The 23,640-nt window shown below is 40.2% G+C and overlaps 1 protein-coding gene across 4 annotated transcripts in view; it reads left to right on the top strand.

Moving 5' to 3' along the window:
* The window catches only part of LOC104593833 (glucan endo-1,3-beta-glucosidase 6-like), a 37,980-nt gene that overhangs the window by 1,530 nt on the left and 12,810 nt on the right, over window positions 1-23,640 (top strand). Inside the window, exons 1-3 of one of the 4 annotated variants that reach the window (XM_088888851.1) lie at window positions 618-2,938; window positions 3,104-3,232; window positions 3,450-3,629. The exons of 1 other annotated variant lie outside the window; for it this stretch is intronic. In XM_088888851.1, coding sequence (XP_088744977.1) covers window positions 3,535-3,629 — 95 coding nt within the window. In that variant the 5' untranslated portion in view covers window positions 618-2,938; window positions 3,104-3,232; window positions 3,450-3,534. Of the gene's footprint in view, window positions 1-617; window positions 2,939-3,103; window positions 3,233-3,438; window positions 3,630-23,640 lie in introns of those variants that run through there. 2 more of the 4 variants (XM_088888849.1, XM_088888850.1) reach the window with 2 other exon arrangements.

Below are 23,640 nucleotides of genomic sequence, written 5' to 3'. Positions count from 1 at the left end.
AAACATCGAATGCATACTTTTTGTCTATCATTATGTTTGTGTAATAAGTTATATATTCTGGAAAGAATGATAAAGTTTAAACTGCAGGTGCCACTAGGTGCATCCTTTTCCATACTTGTCTGGTGCCTTTTTTCCCCACTGGTTAATATGATATGGAATGATAGAAATGTAAATCATTTGGATATTATTGTTGGACATATCCTTGATTTTTTTTCTAATCAGTAGGAAATGCCCCTGATTTTTCTGTCAGTTATATTTTTTTTCACTTTTATAGTTGAGTTTACACAGTTCTCAAGTAAGCTTCTGGCTTTATCGGTGGTCTAATCTACAAATTGATTGAACCTGACCTTGTGAAGACCTTGGTTCTGTTGGTTTGTTCTTAGAGATCAGAAAGGAATTGTCAAAGCTATGAAGTTTGGGAAGTTAAAAGCATTATCTTCTGTTTATGCTGAGGCTTTAGCCATAAAAGAGTGTTTCTTTTTGTCAAAGATGTGGGTCTGGGTCAGTTGGTAATTGAAAATGATTGTAAGTAGCTAATCTCAGTTTTCTTTTCCTTTGAAGTGGATTCTGATAAGTCTATCTGGTTTGTTGCTAGGGACATCTTGCAGATTGAGGTGGGTCTCAATGTATAGTCATATACTTTGGGCAATAGCTTTAGCCAATTTAGCGGCTTGTTTGGGTTTAGCTTCTGAGGGTGCCTTTCTAGGTACTTCCACGGCCCCTGGTTGGGTGATATCTTCATTGGCTGGGGAAGCCTCATTTGGAGCTGATAGCAGGCCCGTGTAGTTTTTCTGTTTGTTTGTTGCGTATTTTGGTTTTCATGTAGCTTTTTTGCTGGTTTCCTTTTATTAATGACTGCCCTTTTACCAAAAGAAAAAAAAGGTTTGATAGTATATGTATATGTACCAATTTCATGATTTTGATTTGAAAAACCTTGGAGTGGTTATTTTTTCCCATTATTTGTCCACTTCCCCAAAGAAAAGGTATGATTTCAATATTCTATGCCAATTAAAGATAGTGTAGAAAACGGTTTGCATTAATTTTCCATATTTCTAAAGTTATCCCCACTAAATCCTAAATCTAGTGGAGGCACCATTTTTGTGTTCGATATTTTATTAATTATGAAAAAAAAAAGAATGCTTATTCACATTCCTTCTCCCTGTTATCAGGTATTATTCTTAGTCTTTTGGAATTATATGTTGCCCAAAACTCAAATAGATAAATGATTAATTAAGTAAAAATATAAAAAAACATAATTTTAGCTTATAAAACATTACAAAAATAAAGGAAAAATGAAAAAAAAACTACTTAGTTTTTGGTGAAGTTCTCCTAATAGTAATACCAACCAATAGAATGCTAAAATTATACTACCAATAATTCCTATCAATAGGTACTATTGGATGTTTGAAAGGCCATTTTAGGAACAGGAGTAGTTGGTTACTTGGTTAGAAGTGGAATATAAAGACCTAGTAGGCACAAATTCCACTTGGAAGAAATTCAAAGATCCAACTGTCATAAGAAAGAACAGAAGTGATGGTAAGACTAGGCATGGATGTAATAGTTCCTTTTCCAGCAATGGGGGAAATGGAACCATCAGCAATGTGAACTTTATCATGCCCAAAACATTTAGTGTAGGATGAGAGAAACTCAGACTTACCGGTTATATGATCTGAACTCTGAACTTTTCACCAAGGCTATAACTCATCCTTGCCACAAATTTCTATCTAACAAACTGATGCTTCTTCCTTAACATCAGTTTGAAGGGGGTGTAGAGATTATAAGAGCTGATCTCTTGTTTGGGAGCATCTTTTTATCTTGTAACAGACATGATGAAGGAAATCAATGCACTGCTTTCCAATAGAACATCCAAATTAGTCCTTGGGTTAAACACGACCCACAAGATATTGGACACTCACAAAGTCAAACAGTGCCTACATGTGTGTGGCACACTAGAAACCCCAAACACTACCTCAGAGAGCAGTAGCACCACTACACTTTATTCCAGACATACCAAACTGTGTCACTAGACTGGGATACATCAACTTCAACCATTCCTTCTAGAAAACAAGTCAAAAAAGAAACAATGATAGGCTGTGAGGTAAATAAGTAATTAAAATTGGCTTCCACACACTCCATACTTCATCAAATTTAATTAAACCATATTCAGTAGATCATAAAAAGTGATCTAAATCACAAACTTTCAGCCCCAAATATTAAAATTTCACTGATTCAAGCAAATCTACCAAACAACATAAACTTTTTTTTTTCTGGAAATTTATAGAAAATATCCTTCAAAAAAATACTTACAGCCTTCAAAGAATCTTAAAAAAATTATCTTTTGAACCCAAAAAAGATTCTCTATGAAGCAGTGAAATCCATCCTCATCTGGTGTAAGTTTCAATTATCATCTGAATGCCATGATGTTGCCAGACTCTAAAAAAAGCTCTTGATTCTCCTGCTCTCATACCAAACAGTTGAGTGCGAATTGGTTAAAGTAGTAGTGTATCAATAGTACAAGAAAACAAGAGAAGTTTCTCTCTCTCTCTCTCTCTCTCTCTCTCTCTATCTATCTATCTATCTATCTATCTATCTATCTATCTATCTATCTATCTATCTATCTCTTGTCTTTTTTCCTTTTTTCCCCTCTTTTCCTTGCACCAGCTGAGACCTCGGCACAACTTGAAAAGCTTTGGTGAGACCTGAGGAGTAAAAGAAATTGCATTTGGTGGCATGGGACAAGGCCTGCCTCCCAAATGACAAAGGAGGAATTGGGCTGAGAGCTTCGAATGCTGTGAATGTTTCCCTGTTGGCAAGTGGATCTAGCTGTTTGGTGACGAGAAAGAGGCCATGTGGAGGAAGCTAATCCAAAGAAAATATGGCAAGGAGTTGTGGATTACAAATCCTGTCTCCCAACCTTATGGTATGAGCTGTTGGAAAGGTATTGTAAAGAATCTGTCTCTGTTTTCCCAGTGGGGTGTTCCTTCAAGGTGGGAAATGGGGAAAATGTCAGGTTTTGGAAAGACACCTGGTGTGATTCCTCTCCATTAGCATCTCCTTCCCACACATTTTTGGAGCAGCTAGTGACAAAGATGCTCTGGTGCAGGACTGTTTTGAAGTTACTAGTGGTCAAGTGGTATGGACTCTTGAGTCTTTAGGAGAAACATCCACTATTGGGAAATAGAGGAGCTGAGTTCTTTGTTGGCCTGTATTAATTTTGTTATTCCAAACCTTGGTGAGTGTTAGATATTATATTCTGTTTTATGTTAGAGTTGGTAGGGGTGTTTCGGTTTCTTCTGTTTCCAGCCTTAGTTCATTCTCTCTTCTTCTTTCTCCCTTGATTGTAAATATTTTCTAGGCCTTTTTTTTCTATTTATTTCTACTTTTTTAGATCTGATCACATGGTATTAGAGCCAAAGTGATTGACCTGGTTTGTTCCAGATGCCATGCAGCCCTCTGTCAACAAATAATTCTCTCCAGACATTGAAGGCAAGAGGACTAAAAAGAACTGATTGCCCACTAGAAAAAGAGGCTTCCATGCCTCAAGTTGCAGTGCTTGTGGAATTTGTTGGTGTTTTTTTTAGATTCCCTCTAATTGGTGATTCAAAGAGTGACTGTTATGGTTGGTACAGGTCAGTTGTTTAATTTCTTGGACTTTCTATTGAGTGATGTGTTAAAACATGTGATGATGTAAGGGTTTCTATGCCCACAATGTATTTTTGAAGTTGGATAACTGTTAGAAAAGGTGTTTTGTGTTTTATCCTGAGTTGCGGCTATGGTGTTTATGCTTTCAGACTAGTAAAAATTGTTGTTGGTGGTCTATTATTTTGGTGTGTGGTTTTTTTGGTGAAGTTTTGCGGAAATAGTGTATCTGTGTTCCTTATATGTGCTATGGTTTCTATGGGTAGTGGGACCAAGTCTAGTGTAGTAATACAGCTAGACTTCATGGCTGTTCAGATGACCTCTGAAACTCAATGGTGCAAACTACATTCCCTGGCCAAATCAGCAGAGGCGAATCCAACTGCTAGAGGGAAATTCAAATACATTATGGATGGCAAACCAGATATAGGTTTTGCTGGATATGCTAATTGGGTGCGAAGGATGCATGAATTATGACTTGTCTTTGGAACAGCATGGAACCCCATATTAGTGAGAAGAGATTCTAACCCACAAAATGGTAGTTCTGTTTCTGAGAAATCTACTTTGGTTGCAACCAGGGGAGGTAGAGGTGTGGTATGTGTAGCAGGGATGGTAATGTTAAGGGGGTGGTCATGGCATAAGAGGTGGACGTGGAGGTGGTAGGGATAAGGTGCTGTTAGAGGATGGGTTATTGGGGGACAGGGTACAGTAAGTGTTTCCACTGTGGGTGTAAAGGACATACCGTGAACTTCTGTTATGATTTACATGGCCTACCATCTACATGGGCCAGTCATGCTTCTTTCGAACACCCAACAGGTGTTTTGATCTTTGGTCAGTTGCTATCGCAAGAGAGTTGTGATCTCTGATTGTGTGGTGGTACAAGAGGGCATGGTTGCTGCAGTTCCTGCCTTTGTTTTGCTGCTGTTTGCTAGGTTTGTGTAGTAGTTCAAGCAACCTGTTGGTGGCAGTATTTTTTTGCTATTCTGCCATGTCTGGAGTTCCTGGAAGCTGCCTATGCTTAGTATAGGTGCTTAAATGGGAAACTTCCCTATTTCTATCACACCTTTGGATGGTTTGAACTACTAGGAGTGGTCTAAAGGGTGAAACTGTTTGTTGTAGAAAGAGGAAAGTTTGGGTACCTTACTAAGAGTATCTTAGAGCCTAAAGAGACCAGACCTTCTCATGATAAAGTGGGAGCAGGATAATTATATGCTCATGTCCTGGAACTCCTGGTTTTTATCCACCATACAGCCTTCCTTGAGAAAGAACTTCATGTTGGTTGATACAACTAAGGAAGTATGGGAACAGGATAAAGCCACATATTCTGAACAGAGGCATTATGCCTGGTTTACTAGCTTAAAGTTGAGTCATCTACTTATCGACAGAGGGGAAAAAAGCTTGTATACATATTTCTCTATTCTTACCTCTATGTTGAAGGAGTTGGAATATTATTAGTCCATTGGCTGGAGGGATGTTGCAGATGCCAAAGAGTATAAGAGGCTTGTGACCCAGTAGTATGTTTTTGCTTTTCTTGCTGGCCTAAATCCAATTTATGAACTTATACAGGTTCAACTGTTAGGAAACAAGGAATTTCCTAAAATTTAGGAGGTACCTTCCCTTGTTCTGTCTGAAGAGAGTAGGAAAATTGCTATGAATCCTCATGAAGGGGAGCAGGTGGCTCTTTATGACAGAGAGGGCAGCAATGACAGTAAGAAGACTGAGATGATGGACAAAGATAAACTATAATGTTCTCACTGTGGGAGGTCTCATCAGTAAGAACCCATAGTTTTCAAGGCACCAAGGCGAGGCTAGGCGACTAGGAGGGGGGGGGGGGCTTGTTGCCTAGGCGATGGATTTTTTCAAGTAAAAAACCTGGATTTTTTTTTAAGTTCTTCCTTATTGGTTCAGGTTTTGAGGTCTTTGAGGGTTCAATACAACATTTAGCAATGTTTGTGTTGATTAAACTCTAACAAGTAAAAAAATAATAAAAAAATTAGTATATAAACACACAAAATGAATATTCTAGTTTAAAAATGTCTATTTTTTTTGAACAGAAAAGTTTAAAAATGTCTATTTGTTGCGGATGCGTTCATAGGGAGGACGTACAGCTGTCGACAGCAGCAGTGAGGAGGGGCCCACAAAGGCGGCAGCTTATCTTGGCTCATCTTATCTTATTCTTAGTAGTTTTCCTTATCTTCTAGAGTTTGATTTACCTATTAGAAGTAGGAGTCTGTTGATCCTAAAAGTGTGAATTATCCTTATCTGTGAGTATTCGAATTCTACTGGGAGTCTTCCCACACCTCTTGTAATCTCCTATTTAAGGAGCTGTAAATTGAGAATAAAGCATTCAGTTTTCAGTCAAGAAAGAGTAGGAGAGTTAGGATGATCTCTTGAACAAATCACCCTCAGTTCGCCACCATAGGGTCTGCGCACAAAGGGAGGGGCAAGGAGAAGCTAGGAGTTCTCCCCATGGATCGACCCGTGACAAGATCCTATGCTAGGGCCCATAACACTATTATGTAATTATAACCTCAAAAAATTAAGAATATAAAAGTTTTTTATAACACAATGTAGAAAACTTTTGAGAGGGTGAGACCCCAGTTACCCATCTCCAATTCGTGGATGACATATTAATCCTTTGTGAAGGGGCTGAGATTGAGAGGGTGAGAAGTTTAAAGATGCTGATTAGGAACTTTGAAAGTATGTCCAACTTGAAAATCAATTTTGAAAAGAGTTGCATTGTAGGGGTTAATTTGGAGTCAAGAGAAGTGGAGGCTATTGCTGAGTGCTTAGAGTGTTCTGTCTCTACTTGGCCTTTGACCTATTTGGGGCTTCCTTTAGGAGAAAATCCTTGGGATAGTAGGTTCTAGTGCCCAGTTGTAGAGAAGTTTGAGAAGAGATTGGCTTCATGGAAAAAGAACTACATCTCTCTGGGGGGAAGAATCATCTTAATAAGAGCTACACTGCAAACCTTCCAACTTACTATTTCTCTGTCTTTAGGATTCCAACTAGGGAAGCTAAGAAGCTGGAAAAATTAATGAGAGACTTTCTTTGGGAACCAGGTGAAGATAGGAAAGACCATTTAATTAAGTGGGAGGTGGTGTGTAGGAGTAAAGAGGAAGGGGGCTTGGGACTAGGGAACTTAATTCAGAAAAATACAGCCTTACTGGGGAAGTGGCTGTGGAGGTGGCCGTTAGAGAGAGTCAGGTTGTGGCATGAGGTGATCGGAAGCATACATGGATGCTCAGGGAATAGATGGGATGCTGGTGTATCAAGGCAGGCAACTTTGGCAACCCCTTGGAAGGCAATGCACAATATTCTTCCTCAGTTTCGCAGTCATATCAGGTATGATGTGTGATGGCAACTCTGTCCTCTTTTGGGAGGACATTTGGGTTGGAGATGTTCCCCTGAAAACCCTTTTCCCCTCCCTGTTCTCAGTTTCTCGATACAAAAAAGAGGTTGTTTCCAAATTTTGCTCCTCATTGGAAACCCTTTGGGCTCCTACTTGGGATTTTGGGTTCTGTAGAGGCTTAAGGGATGAGGAGATTGAGTGCTTAGTCAGTTTACTCTGCGTTCTTGAGCAAGTTTGTTTGAACCCCTTTGAACCTGACAAAAGAATTTGGATACCTAGATCGGAAGAATCTTTTTCTTGTGCTTCTTTTTTCAAATCCCTTTGCTGTTCTAACCTTCAGCAGGCTTTCCCTGTTAAGGAAGTTTGGTGCAGACCTGTTCCCCCTAAGATTTTGGCTTTCTGTTGGGAAGTGTACTATGGGAAAGTAAATACCTTGGATAATCTACAAAAGAGAAGACATCTTCTCTGTATTTCCCCCAACTGGTGCACCCTATGCAGATCTCAGAGTGAGGACTGTTATCATTTGTTAATTTCTTGTTCCTTTACTGCAGAGTTATGGGATTGGCTTCTCTCTTTGATTGGGAGCAGTTAGAACTTGCCAGCAGATTTAAGAATGCTTTTTGATCCCTTTACTTTTGTTTGGCAACAGAAAAGGGGTAAAATCATGTGGAGGTGTGCAAGAGCTGCATTGATATGGACAGTCTGGGAAGAAAGGAATGCTAGAACTTTTTTGGAAAAGGAAAGGAACTTTCAAGAGATAAAGGACTGCATCTTGGTTAGGGTGATTCATTGGCTGAAATCTTTGGACTTGTTTCACCAATTCTCTTTTAATGACATTTGGAGGAATTGGGCAGCAGCGGCAAGTTGTTCCTCTTCCAAGACTAAAGTGAGAACAGGCTGGTCATCACCTCCTGCAGGCTTCTTGAAGTTGAATTTTGACGGAAGCAATCTAGGAAACCCCGGTCCTTCTGGGTTAGGTGGGGTGCTGAGGAATGAAGTCGGGAATGTGATATTTATCTTCTCAGGTCCGTTAGGAGTGGGAGACTCTACTAGAGCAGAAATGTTTGCTGCCCTGCAAGGTGTACAGTTTGCAGCTCAATTAGGGGTGAACCAGCTAATAGTTGAAGGTGACTCAAAGGTTGTAAACTTGTAATAAGCTGGTTGCAGGACCCAGAGTCAGTAAGTTGGTGCTTTAGGAATGAAATTAAAAAGTTTAAGGTGCTGACAAGAAACATGGACCTAAGAATACAATGAGTGGGGAGATCAGCAAATGCTATGGCGGACTGTCTAGCCAAGCAAGGGGCAGCTAGGGAAGTTTTGTATTGGGCACAACTGTAACTTATTACTTTAGTTTTCTTCTTTAGTGGAGAGATCGCAGCTTGTGCCTCTCTAAGGGCTGCTTGTATGTGCTAATTTTTCCAAATTAAAAAGTTCATTTATTTATCAAAAAAAAAAAACACAATGTAGAAAACTGCTTGGCGATTAGATGAGGCGAACCTCCAAGGGCACCTTGTTGCCTAGGCGTTGCCTTGACAACTATGCTAAGGACACTGGTTGGGATTGAGTGGTGAAGCCTAAGAAATTCATCTAATGTTATTTCTGGTGGTCCACCTCAAGAGAGAAACCTTGTCGAGATACTATGGGCCGACTTGGTTGGGAGTATTGTATTATCATGTACCTTATGTACAATATCTTTTATTTCTTCTTTGTATATCTTTTTGTACCCACTTAATCTATCTATCTATCTATCTATCTATCTATATATATATGTATGCATGTATGTATGTATGTATGTATGTATGTATGTATGTATGTATGTATATATGTATATATGTATAATGCTTTCTTTTGGGTGTGCACACATTTTGACACACCTTTTCATATTCTCTGTGCAGTTCGAACTGTCTCTGTCATGGTATTAGAGGAGGTTCGATTCTAGATCTACTGAAGCTCTTTCTCTTGCCTGTTGTTTACTTTGAGCATCAGAAGTCATCTCCTCTCTGCAATTTCTGAGATTGATTTGGTGGTTTTCTAAGGACTGTTTCGATCAGTCTTCTTCTGGGCTCTCCAGTGAAGGATGATTTGCTTCAGTTCTCTTTCCTGCTTGATTGGATAGCCTTGAAACCCTAGATCTTGTGTCGCCCAGACCTGCTCTTGCTTCCCATATCATTGCTTTGTAGTTTGGTTCCTTGCTGGTAGGGTTTTTAACTTCATCTTCTTGGAGTCGACCCTATACTTTCCTTTTCTGGACTGTCTACCTTTCAACAACTTCTGGGTGTTTTTACTCCATAAAATCTGTTCTCCCTTAATTATATCAGATCTGTAGTGATTGATCTGAGACTTGCACTATCAATTTTACTTGCTGGAAGTTTAGTTCTTGTTGTTTTTCTTACTGAAATGGCTTTAGACAAGAGAGATTTATTGTCAATAAAATTCGATGGGAGTAACTATGCCCTATGGAAGTTTCACTTCCAATTTTATGTTGAAGGCCAAGGATTCTGGGGCTATGTGGATGGTTCGGTTGCCAAGCCTGATGAATCTGATAATAAAGGGCTGAAGCAATGGAAGATAGATAATGCAAGAATAGCTTCATGGATTCTTGGTTTGATAGAAGCTGACATAGCTATTCCGATGAGGTGCCTCAAGATTGCAAAGGAGATGTTTGAGTACATTGAGAAGGTCTACTAACAGTCTTACTTATCTAGACAATATCAAATTGGAACAGAAATCTTCTCCTACACCCAAGGGGGAGAAAAAGATTCAAGAGTACTATGCTGGTTTTATTAATCTTGGACTGAATGTAAATTGGTACACACGGGGGACTCTTTGTCAACTTGCTATATCAAGACAATGAAGGAACATTTTGACAGAAGGAAGATTATGCATTTTCTAATGCATTTATGGCCTGAATATGAAGTGATTAGAGCAAATATTCTAAGTAGGGATGCTACCCCAAATCTAGATGCTATATTGGGAGAACTCCTCAAGGAAGAAATGAGATTGGTTACTCAATCCACGATTAAAGGGAAGCATGAATCTAGAACTGAAACTGTCTTTTTTGCAAACGAACCAAAGAAAAAGAAGGATCTCTCTAAGGTATAGTGTTACGAACGTAAGGAATATGGTCATTTTGTCTCACATTGCCAAAAGAACACTTATACCTATTGCAAGCAACATGGACATATAATATCTGAATGCCCTACTAGGCTACCCAAGGGAAACTCTTCAAGAAACAAGAAAAATCAGTATAGAGCTTATCAAACTACTATGGATGATTCAGATGGTGGTACAGATTCTTCTCTTGCGCTGACATTAGTCAAAGGTGAGTCTTTTGGAGGTATAACTAAGGAAAAGATGCGATAATTGGTGTCTTTAGCCATTTCTTCTACATTCTCTGCTATTGGGTTGTTTAGTGAGTCTTACCTTTACTGTTCTTCTCCTAGTTATCTTTGGGTAATTGACTCTGGTGCCTCCAATTATATGATGGGGGCATATTTTGGTCAGTATTTTAAACCTAAATCCTTGAATAAGCATATCATTACAGCTAATGGTGAAAAACTTGAGATTCTTGGCTATAATGATTTGACCTTGCACACCTCTTATTCTTCTAAGTTTCATCTTCCTAAAACTCTTCTTGTCCCAAAACTTACTACTAATTTAATTTCTGTTGGCTAATTAGTAGAAGATGATAACATTGTTTCCTTTTCTCATGATGGATGTTTGATCTAGAACTAGCGAACTGGGACGGTGAAGGGGAAGGGGCGTAGGCTGGGATAGTTATTCACTTTGGAGTTCGAGAAATCACAGTCTTCACCAACTCCATCATGTTTACTTTCTACTACATGTAGTATTGAAATTGTTTGTAGAAATAATGCGTGGCATCTTTGGCATATACGCCTTGGCCACCCTTATGTTAAGAAACTTGAATTTTTGTTTCATTCTGGTTGTTTATCTTCTATTGCTACTTCTTTTGCTCATATTAATAAATCTTGTGAAGAGATGAGAGATCCATCGTATGGACGCCCAAAGATTGCGGAGTAAGGGGTGAGTTTCAAAAATTTTTCTCATTCCCTTCAACTGGGAATCGCATTCCCTATTTTAGAAAATCATATTTTCAATGATCATTCTTGAACCATAAATTGAACCAGATCTGAACCAAAAGGAGTAGGAGAAAATTATACTTGATACGGAGAAGTAGTATCTCCCAAAGGAGGTGTTCACACCCAAGGAAGGATCCAAAGACTGCTCCCACTGAAGTGGCGCAGTGCAGGATGGAGCAGAATCAGTAGTGTTCTTCTCCAAGAACTCTGTCCTTCGCAAGAATCAGTAGAATGGTACGTGAGCACAGATTCCTTTCAATTCTTTCTTAAAGAACTGATGTCAAGATCCAATCTTGACTTCTCCCACAACTGGAGATCGAACTGGCAAACAGGGCGGCAAGAACAGAGAGGCGGCAAGAGAGTATTTGCAGGGTGCAGAATTCTCTCTTCTTGTTTTTAGCACTGAAGGAAATCTGATGTGTTTCTAAAGGCTGCCGCCCCCTTCTCCTTTTGTTAACTTAGAAAGATCAGCTCCTAATCTCATTAGGAGCTGCTTATCCAAATCATATTTGGATCAGCCTTCTCTTCAGGTGATAAGGATAAACCCTTATCTTATCTACAGATTAGATTAACTTTCTCCTAATCTCATTAGGAGGTTTCTAAATCTGAGTCACATTCAGATCTGGACTCTCTGAGTGGATAGGGTCTTGACCCTATCCTATCTGCTAATCCATCTCAGAATTCGCCCCATTATTAACTAAATAAATAGCCCAGTTCGAAATGGGCTTTAGGCCCATTAAGCTTATGTGCTCACTTAACCGTCCTAATTGCTGCCCAGTTGGGCTTCCTTGTATGGCGTGGGACCCAAGCATTGATCTACACATCAGCCACATGGGTTCGGCCCAGCCTTTGTTACAAGGCCTGGCCGAATACATTATTAAAGACAGTGCACCCCCTGAAACCTATCGAATGGGCTTTATGGGCCCAACACTTACCCTAAGTGGTCCTTGGGCCAAGCCACCTTATAACACCCAGGGACTGTGGGCAGATGCAAGATTAGCCCATCAGGTATTATTCTCAATGGTCTTACACTCAACCTCTCAGCCCATAATGATCACACATTGCCCGACAAGAGAGGACCTCTCCCTCGGCTGCAAGGAACAGTGTTGCACTCTCCACTTATATGGATCCCGGGAATTAAAACCTTCTTGCAAACATTTTAGAAACCATAATATATATACTTTTATATCTCATATAAAATATACTTTGCAAAACAAATCTCAACGGTTGAAATCGGCTGCCGGGGCAGTCTTGGTTTCCATCAGTGAGAGTGCATCCCCGATCATTACCTTTGTCCGACAAAGGGGCTGATCCTATCACTATGATCACCCACTCAGATGAATTCTCGGATTGTCCCAACATACCTAGGTTTTGACCCCCGCTAAGCATCTCACTGATTGGTACATCAAAGACAGCCCAATCCGACACCTAGTGCAGTATCATAATCGAGTCTAGGGGTCAGGTGAAACTTTTCAGTTTTGCCCATCAATCTCCAAGGTCCAGGGCAATACTGGAAATCTGGTCCAGTTCAAAGATTCAATTAATCCTACACTGTAAGTGCCTAGGGTCTCACCCTGGCAGCTGAGACAGGCCACCCCAACCGACTTGGTGGTACCACAGTGTCAACCTTGTCAGGATAGGTCTCCCCAGACCGACCCACTGGCTGTGAACATTCTAAACTAACACGAGTCTCATTACGTGTCCAGTTTAAGGGTATTACACAAAAACATACCAAGGGAACATGAATCAAATATGCACTTTTATTCATTTACAATAAACTCATAAAGTACATCATTCTGATTGAAGCTAAGGGCATACAAAACTGTCTAACATCTTGCATTTCATGTGGTTTGAGTAAAGACATATTTTATCCTTTCCATCTATTGCCGAACACTCTTCAGTTCCTTTTAATTTGATTCACAATGATGTTTGGTCGTTTCCCATATCCTTAAGGCTAGGGTACCAATACTTGTTATATTTGTGGATGATTGCACACAGTATATTTGGATATATTTTTTGAGACACAAGTCAGAAGTTTTCCCTACCTTTAAATTGTTTCCGGCTCTTATTTAAAACCAGTTTAATGCTACGATTGGTGTTTTTCGATTAGATTCAGGGGGGAATACCTCGATGGAGATTTTCAGACCTATTTGAGGGAATTGAAAATTCAATGATAGAGATCCTGTCTTGGGACCCCACAACAAAATGGGGTGGTAGAGTGGAAGAATGGACATAGATTGAGTGTGGTGAGAACCTTGTGGCAGGACTCCCATGCACCCACTTTCTTTTGGGCAGAGGCGGCCAACACTGCTGTATACCTCATTAACCTACTCCCCTCTTCTGTTCTTCATGATACTTCTCCCTTCCAATGTTTATTTCATCTCTTCCACCTCTTCGTCGTTCCTCTCGTGTTTCTAGACCTCTTGACTGCTATGGTTTTCCTACCAACCATAGCTCCTTTTTTGCTGCCTTGGCATCTATAGATATTCCAAAGATTCATCAGTAGGTTATGGCAGTTCTTTATTGGAAACAAGCTATGGATGTTGAAATTCAAGCCCTCACAGAAACTGATACTTGGGATCTTGTTTCTACACCCTTAGTTGCTTCAATCATTGGGAGTAGATGGGTATATTCCATCAAATTGAAATTAGGTGGTAGTCTTGATAGATACAAAGCTCGCTTAGTTGCACAAGGATACAAATAAGAATATGGGATTGACTATGAGGAGTCCTTTGCTCCAGTTGCAAAGATGACTATAGTTTGCTTGATCTTGGCTATCTCAGCAATTAAGCAGTGGGGCATCCATCAAATGGATGTCAAGAATGCTTTCCATCTTGGCCATCTCAAAGAAATGGTGTTTATGAAGCCTCAAGAAATCCCTTTTATGGATTGAAACAAGCACCTTGGGCATGGTTTGAACGATTTCCTTTTGTTATTATAGATGCTGGGTTGATGAAGGAGGTGGGAGGAGATAGAGGCTTGAAGGTCAAAAGAGAAGGAAGGAAGAGGAATAAGTGAGGGCAGGAGGGTTTAAGGGGAAAGAACATAGATAGATGAGAATCTTAAGCTGGAATATCAGAGGATTGGGAAGTGCTAGGAAGAGAGCAGGAATAAAAGAGGCCATCAAGAAAATAGACCCGATGTGGTACTTTTGCAGGAGACCAAGAGAGCTGATTTTGACATTAGGTGGGCAAGGAGTGTCTGGAGAGGCAGGGGGATTAGCTGGGCGGCTCTGCCTTCTTGGGGGTCTACGGGGGGTGTTGTCACTATGTGGAAGAATGAAGTACTCATAGGTCAGGAAGAGTTAATAGGCCAATTTTCAATTTCCCGGAAGTTTAAACAAGTGGAGGATGGGTTTGAATGGGTGCTTACCAATGTATATGGTCCAAATGATTATAGAGAGAGAAGGAAGTTGTGGGAAGAATTGGCCAATATAAAGGGACTATGGGAAGGGCCTTGGTGTCTAGAGGTGACTTTAATGTTATAAGATTCCTAGAAGAGACAAATAGTCAGAGGCGGAGATCGACCTTGAGTATGAGGAAATTCAATCAATTTGTGGATGTTTACGAGCTTAAAGAGATCCCACTATCACACAACTGTTTTACTTGGTCCAATCTCCAAGTGAACCCGATTTGCTCTAGCTGGATAGATTTCTATTCTCAAATGACTGGGAAGAACATTAGGGGAATCTAAACTCTAGAACATTTCCAAGGGTGACTTCTGACCATTGGCCTATTGTAATCTATAGGGAGAAAGTGAGAAATGCTGGTCTTTGAAAACATGTGGCTAGGATATTCGGGGTTCATCAAGAAAGTCAAAGAGTAGTGGCTAGAAAGCAATCCAACAATGAAATGGAGTGGAATGAGGTTTCATAAAAAGCTCCAATATCTGAAAGGCAAAATCAAGGAGTGGAATCTGTTAGAGTTTGGGAGGTTAGAGGAAAGAAAGCAAATAGTGTCTGCACAAATTGAGGACTTGGATGGCAAGGAAGAAAGTGGTTGTCTTACAGAAGAAGATAAGGAGCTAAGATAGAAATTGCGTAAACAGATAGAGGATTATCTTCTTCAGGAGGAAATAAGTTGGAGACAAAAATCAAGGTGTAAATGGCTGAAGGAGGGGGATAGGAATACCAAATTTTTTCATGTGGTGGCAAGTAGAAGAAAAAGAAGGAATTTAATATCAAGTCTGGAGATTGAAGGGGTTATACAATATCCACCCAAAGAGAAATAGTGGGGGCTTTTGCAAATCACTTTAGGTTTATTTTTAGAAAACCCCTAAATAGTAGGGTGTGGATTGAGGGTATGGAATGGCCAACTTTGTAGATAGAGGATAGGGATTGGTTGGAAAGGAAATTCGAAGTGGAAGAGATAAGGGAGGCAGTGTTCTCTATAGATATATCAAAGGCACCAAGCCAGATGGTTTTACGATGGCTTTTTATCAAGATTGCTGGGAGATATTAAAGGAAGATTTATGGACTATGTTTGATGAATTCCACTCTAGAGGGGTGATCAACCCAAGGCTGAACTCCACTTTCATTGCACTGGTTCCTAAGAAGAGGAATGCATGTCACCCAAAGGATTTCAGGCCGATTAGCCTAGTCAACCGCCTTTATAAGATTATCACCAAGGTGTTGTCCATCAGAATAAGGAAAGTGCTCCCAACAATTATAGCAGATAATCAAGGAGCTTTTGTGAAGGGGAGATAGATAACAGATCAGATTCTGATAGCAAATGAGAGCTTGTAGGAGTTCAAGAGATCCAAGAAAAAGGGGTGATTTGTAAAAGGCTTATGATTTGGTGGATTGGTCTTTCTTGATGGAGGTGATGACCAATTTTGGTTTCGGAATAATTGGTGCAGATGGGTCTTGGGTTGTATCAGGAACTGCCATTACTCCATATTGGTAAATGGGACTGTGGTTGATTTCTTTCCAGCCTTGAGAGGGATTAGGCAAGGAGACCCCCTCTCCCCCTTTTTATTTACTTTGGTAGCTGAAGTTCTGGGGAGACTAATTTATAGAGCAGATTCCAGGGGCTTAATAAGAGGTTGGAGAGTTGGGAAGGAGCTTGTGCCACTCACACATTTGCAATTTGCAGATGACACCATACTCTTTTGTGAAGCAGGGGACCTTGGCAAGGTTAGAAATTTGAAGCTCACTATACAACTTTTTGAGCAAATGTCAAACCTTAAGGTGAATTTTGAGAAGAGTTGTATAGTTGGGGTAAATAAGGGCGAGGGGGAGATCTTTGAGGTTGTAGACTTCTTAGAATGTGCAATAGCAAATTGGCCCCTTAATTACCTCGGTTTGCCACTGGGTGATAACCCTCAGAAAGGTGAGTTTTGGGTTCCGGCTGTTGAGAGGTTTGAAAAGAAATTAGCAACTTGGAAGAAAAATTACTTGTCTCTTGGAGGGAGAACCACTCTAATCAGGTCTACTTTAGCTAATCTTCCTGTTTACTTCTTGTCAATCTTCAAGATTCCGACAAAGGTGGCTAGTAGATTAGAAAAACTAATGAGAGACTTTCTCTGGGAGCCGGGGGTGGAGAAGGACCATAGGGTGAGGTGGGAGATGGTTTGTAGGAGTAAGAGGGAGGGAGGTTTGGGTATCAGGAATATAAGGAATAGGAACTTGGCTCTTAGAGAAATGGCTTTGGAGGTTCTCATTGAAGAAGGACAAACTTTGGGTGAAGATAGTGGGCAGTATTCATGGGGTTGCAACTAATGGATGGGACTTTGGGATTCTGGCAAGGAGCACAAGAGCATCTCCTTGGAAAGCTATTCAAGCTATTCTACCTTTGTTTTCTCCATGGATCAGGTATGACTTGCACTCAGGCAATCTCATTAATTTTTGGGAACATCTTTGGATTGGGGACTCCACCCTTAAAGACCAATTCCCAAGCCTTTTTGCCCTTTCCACTTTTAAAAATGAACCGGTTTCTTCATTCATTGTTCCTTTTAATTCTATTTCTGGGGTCGGCTGGAACTTGGGCCTGCGAAGAGATATCAGGGACATAGAGCTTGATGGTATCTCATCATTGTTATCCATTCTTGAAGGGGTGTTCCTAGAGCCAACGAAGGCAGATAGTAGAATTTGGACACTCACCCCCTTTGGATCCTTCACTTGTGCCTCTTTCTTTAGAGATCTCACACATTCTTCTTCCTCTGGCTTATCTTTCCCTATTAAAGAGGTGTGGTGTCATCCTATACCTCCTAAGGTTGGGAGTTTCTGTTGGAAAGCCTTTCTGGAAAGAGTTAATACAACAGATTTACTTCAAAGAGAAAGACCCAATAGTCGTTTTTGTCCTCACTGGTGTGTCCTCTGTAAAGCTGATGGTGAGTCTGGATATCATTTGCTAATCTCCTGACGGTTCACTAACATCATTTGGGAATGGTGTACTTCTTTGTTTGGGTGCAGGTGGACCCCCCCTTCGAATGTGCAAAGCCTATTCACATTTATGCCAATTCGGCCAACAAAAAGGGCTAAGTTTATGTGGAGGTGTATGAGGACTGCAGTCTGTTGGACTATTTGGGAGGAGAGAAATTCATGAAATTTATAGATAAGGAGAGAAGTTTGGAAGCAGTACTGGAGGTCATCCATATTAGGGTTATACACTGGCTGAAAACCTTGGCTCTATTCGCAAAATTCTCAGTTGATGAGTTGCAAAGAAAGTGGAAGGAGATAGAAGAATTTGCTCCAATGAGGAAGGCCTCAAATGTTTGTTGGATCTCCCTACCCCATGACTTTGCTAAACTGAACTTTGATGGCAGTAGCTTGGGCAATCTATGGCCATCCGGAATAGGGGGAGTAATAAGAGATGAACAAGGGAATCTGTTAGCTATGTATTCTGGACCAGTAGGGGTGGGAGATTCTTTGAGAGCTGAGATTCTTGCAGCTCTTGAAGGGGTACAAAGAATCAAGGATATGCATATTAACAAGTTGTTCATAGAAGGAGATTCTGAAGTGGTGGTAAACTGGCTGAAAGAGGATAGTCTTAGACTTTGGAATTATAGTAATGAAAAGCGGAAATTCAAGTGGCTGACTAAGGACATGGAAATCCAATACAAATGGGTAAAAAGAAGTGTGAACTCTTTGGTAGATGGTCTAGCTAGACAAGGGGTGAACAAACATTCCATATTTTGGGCTGTCTTGTAACTTTTGTTTTTGATGTTTAATGGTGGTTCTTGGGAGCTAAGATTGTTTAGCCCCCATGCCCTATAACTTTCTCATATTTTTAATATTAATACAATCCACAATTATTGATCAATATATATATATATATATATATATATATATATATATATATATATAGATGTTGGGTTTCTACAAAGCCTTTCTGACTATTCTCTCTTCATCCTGAAGAAGGCCTAAGGAATCACTCTTCTTCTATATGTTGATGATATGCTTATTATAGGTGATGATCATGACGGTATTTCCCACCTCAAGGATCTCTTGAGTCTCTCTTTCCAAGATGAAAGACCGGTCATTTGACTTACTTCCTTGGATTAAAAGTCACTCATTCTCCTCAATGGTACCTTGTGAATCAATAGAAGTATGCTATAGACTTGGTTCACCTTACTTGCCTCATTGATGATAACTAGGTGGATACTCCTCTTGAGATGAAGCTCAAATTATCTAAGGATGATGATGGACTTCTTCCTATTGCTACATTATTTCGATAACTTGTTGGTAGTCTCGTCTACCTCTCTATGACAAGGCCGGATAACTATTATGCTGTTCAAGTTGTTAGTCAATTTGTTTCTTCCCCTAGATAACCACATCTGACCACAACTCTTGGGATCATTTAGTACATTAGGGGTACTATCTCTCATGGACTTCTTTTTTGCTCCTCATCATCTCTCCATCTATTAGCCTATGCTAATGTAGATTGGGCTGGATGTCCCAACACTAGAAGATCTACTACTGGCTGGTGTATTTTTATGGGCGATTCCCTTATCTCCTGGAAATGCAAGAAACAACAGACAATTTCCAAATCCTCCACTAAAGCTGAGTATTGAGCCATGTCATCAGTCTATAGTGAAATTGTGTGGCTTAGAGCTCTTCTTGGTGATCTTCATATGTAGCTCCCAACTCCCATTCCCATCCATGCAGATAATGTTAGTGCCATCGAGATTGCCTCTAATCCTATTTTTCATGGACATACTAAAAACATAGAGGTTGACAATCACTTCATCAAAGATTAGTAAGTATTGAGAGAATTTGAGAGAAAAAAATTAATTGATTGTATTGTCTTGGAAGGAGCATATACACAACTTTATATAGAATTACAGAGCTAACTTACAGGGTGATAAAATAGGAAACTAACTTTTCCTAGAAAACTAATTTCTATATCAGTGGGATTCTCCAATTAATATCCCATGATTCTAGGTGTAATCATTCATGGAGAGAGAGACGAGAGAGAGAAAGAGAAGAAGAGGAAGATATGATTGAGAGAAAAAGAAAAAACCTTCTTCTGGCTGCCACTAGTTCATTATTTATATTAACTTAATATAAAAAGAATGGAAGTTACAAGTATGCCCCTGGCGGCACTCCCTATAAACAAACTAATAAGAAAGAAAGAAAATAACTAACTGACAGCATCTAAAGCGGACAACCCACTAACAACAACTATAAAATAACAATTAAATAATCCTCACAACACTCCCCCTCAAGTTGGGATGAATATGTCTATCATGCCCAACTTGTCACATAACTCATTGTGCCGTGAGTATGGAAGCCCTTTTGTGAGGACATCAGCGAGTTGTTCCTTGGAGTTGACATAAGGGATGTAGATTTCCCTTTTTTCCAATTTTTCCCTTATGAAGTGTTTGTCCACCTCAATGTGCTTGGTCCTCTCATGTAGGACAAGCTTGCTGGCGATGTTTATGGTTGCCTTGTTGTCACAGTAAAGAGACAGGATTATGAACAACAACTCCAAGCTCCCCTAGAAGATTTTTTAGCCAAAGGACTTCAGCCACCCCATGTGCCATAGCTCTATATTCAGCTTCAACACTTGACCTTGCTACCACACTTTGTTTCTTGCTTTTCCAGGTCACTAGGTTTCCTCCCACAAATGTGCAATACCCACTCGTGGACTTTTTGTCATCCACAACACCTGCCCAATCAGCATCTGTAAAGACTTCCACCTTTAGGTGATTATGTTTACTGAATAGTAGACCTGGTCTAGGATACTTTTTCAATTATTTAAGAACTCTCTCTGCTGCCTCCATGTGTGGTTTCTTAGGAGAGTGCATGAATTGGCTTAGAACCCAAACTGAATAGGCAATGTTTGGACGGGTCATGGACAAATAAATCAGCTTTCCCGCTAACCTTTGGAACTGTTTCACATCTTTCAAAGGTTCACCATCACAGTCACCCAACTTGTGGTCAACATCCATGGGAGTATTTGCTGGCCTTGCACCTAATTTGCATGTGTCCTGTAATAGATCAAGGGTGTATTTCCTTTGAGAAATGAAGATACCCTTTTCTGAGCGGGCGACTTCAATTCCAAGGAAATACTTCAAGGGACTTAAATCTTTCACTTCAAATTTAGATGCAAGGAATTGTTTCAATTTTTGTATTTCTGAACTCCAACTTCCTGTAATGATGATATCATCCACATACACTATCAATACAAAAACTAGTTCCTGACATCTCTTCACAAAGAGTGTATGATCATACTGACATTGTTTGAAGCCCATCTGTTGAACTGCCATGTGAAACTTACTGAACCAAGCTTTGGGAGATTGTTTTAAACCATAAAGAGACTTTCTCAGCTTGCACACCTTATTTTCACTTCCCTTCGCACAGAATCTAGGGGGTTGAACCATGTATACTTCCTCCTCTAAGTCACCATTCAAAAAAGCATTCTTTATGTCCAGTTGATGCAATTCCCAGTCAAAATTAGCAGCTAATGATAGGAAAACCCTAATTGAGTTCATCTTAGCTACTGGAGCAAAAGTCTCATCATAGTCAACCCCGTACACTTGAGTGTACCCTTTGGCTACTAATCTTGCTTTGTACCTTTTAACTATTCTGTCTGCCTTGTATTTAACTGTAAACACCCACTTACACCCCACGGGGTCTTTCCCCTTTGGAAGATCCACCAATTCCCAAGTTTGATTTTTATGAAGAGCATTAATCTCCTCCTTCATGGCATTTGTCCATTTGGGGCATTTTAAGGCTTCTGCAACATTTCTGGGAACAGGGATACAATCAACTACAGATAGGAAGGCTCGGTATGAGGGGGAAATGTGATCATAGGAGACAAACTGAGTAATGGGGTGTTTGGTAATGCATGACCTGACTCCCTTTCTTTGAGCAATAGGAATGTCAAGGTCATCCATAGGAGTAGGGGTATCAATAGGTGCAACAAGGATTGGACTTACCTCCTAGGAGTCTAACGATGTCGGTTACTCAATGTTTGGCCGCTCCACATCTCTATCACATTGTTGATCTCTATGACGTGTACACTAGAAGACACGAAAGGGAGTAAGGTCCGAAATAGAAGGAAGAGGGACTTGGCGGACCTGAACCTGCTTCTCCTCTTCCATACTACTACTCTCCCCCTGAGGAGAAGCAGGGAATAATGGCTCAGACTCAAAGAAGGATACATCCATAGACACAAAAAACTTATGGCTAACGAGATCAAAGCACTGATACCCTTTTTGAGAGGAGGGATACCCTAGAAAGATACAAGGAATGGACCGAGGGTCTAACTTACCTCGAGATGGAGACAAATCATGGACAAAGGCACGACAATCAAAAAATCTCATGGGAATGGAAAATAAGGGGACTGAGGGAACAATTGATGAGGGGCCATGTAGTTCAACACTTTGGAGGGCATGCGATTGATGACATAAGCAACTGTAAGTATAGCATCCATCCAAAACCTTTTTGGAACATTCATGTGTAACATCATCTCGCGAGCTACCTCAAGGAGGTGTCTGTTTTTTCTTTCTGCAACACCATTTTGTTGTGGTGTTTTGGTGCATGAGCTCCTATGAATAGATCCGTGGGAGGCACAGAACTCATTGAGCTACCCATGGAAGTATTCTTTTGCATTGTTGGATTGGAAGATCTGTATTTCAACATGGAACTGTGTAAATACCATCCTCTGGAAGTCTTTCACAATCTTTGGAACTTCGTCTCTACTACGCATAGGGAATACCCATGTATAGCGAGAGTAGTCATCGATCAATGTGATAAAGTACTTATATCCGCTCTCAGAGATTACAGTAGTAGGCCCCCATACATCAGAATAGACAACATGAAAATGAACACTTGATCTTTTATTATTTGAGTGAAAAGTTGTTCTACATTGTTTGCTCAACTGACACGTTTGACATTGGAACTCTGACCCTGAACATGACTTAAATAAAATCGGAAACAAAGACTTTACTATTTCAAAAGAAACATGACCTAACCGACCATGCCACAAAAAAAAAATTGACTCTTATTTGACTAACTATGTGAATCTGAGGATGACATCGAGAGACCAGCTTTGTTGTCGAGAATGTAGAGACCATCCACTAGGCTCCCTTTACCAATCGTCATCTCAGAAGTTAGGTCCTGAAAAACACATGAGCTAGGAAAAAAGGTTACACTACAGTTTAAAGAGCTTGTGATACTAATTGAAAGCAAATTTATAGGAAATTGAGGGACATGCAATACACAATTCAGGTTAAGGCCATGGGGAAGAGATATTGATCCTTGGCCTGCAATGGAGGAGAATGAGCTAGGGATTGAAGTAGCTCATTCCAGAGAAGGCATCTTTATCTCACAATAGAAATATATAACAAATCTTTTAAGAGAGACAGAAAAGTTAGCATGCAAACCATCCTCCACACTGATTGAGCCAAATCACAAATTGGGAGAAGCAAATGAAGATCCAGCCGTGAATAGGGAAATGCACCAAAGATTAGTAGGAAAACTTATATATCTTGCCCACACAAGGCCAAACATAGCATATGCCGTGAGTGTGATTAGCCAGTTTATGCACAACCCGAAAGAGGTTCACCTACAGGTGGTCTATAGGATACTACATTATCTAAAGGCTAATCCTGGCAAAAGAATCTTGTTTAAAAGAAATACTGGATTAGCCCTAGAGGCATACACCGATGCAGATTATGCAAGCTCTCCCGTGGATGGGCGGTCTACTAAAGGTTACTGTACGTTCCTTGGAGGAAATCTTGTGACATGGAGTAAGAAGTAGAATGTGGTAGCTAGATCAAGTGCGGAGGCAGAATTTAGGGCAATGGCTCAGGGAGTATGTGAATTACTATGGCTCAAGATAATTTTGGAAGACCAAAAGATTAGATGGGAAGGTCCAATGAGATTATTCTGCGACAACAAGTCAGCTATTAACATTGCTCACAATCCCATCCAACATGACAGGACAAAGCACATTGAGATAGATAGGCATTTCATAAAGGAAAAGCTAGATAGCGAATTAATCTGCACTCCATACGTCTTAATGAGTGGTTAACTAGCAGATGTGCTGACAAAAGGGCTTTGCAATGTGGCATTCCAAGGACTTATCTCCAAGCTGGGAATGA

The sequence above is a fragment of the Nelumbo nucifera genome, chromosome 5, assembly GCF_055504915.1.
Source record: "Nelumbo nucifera cultivar China Antique chromosome 5, China Antique-T2T, whole genome shotgun sequence".
NCBI lineage: Eukaryota > Viridiplantae > Streptophyta > Magnoliopsida > Proteales > Nelumbonaceae > Nelumbo > Nelumbo nucifera.
This window is presented reverse-complemented; position numbering and strand designations above follow the sequence as displayed.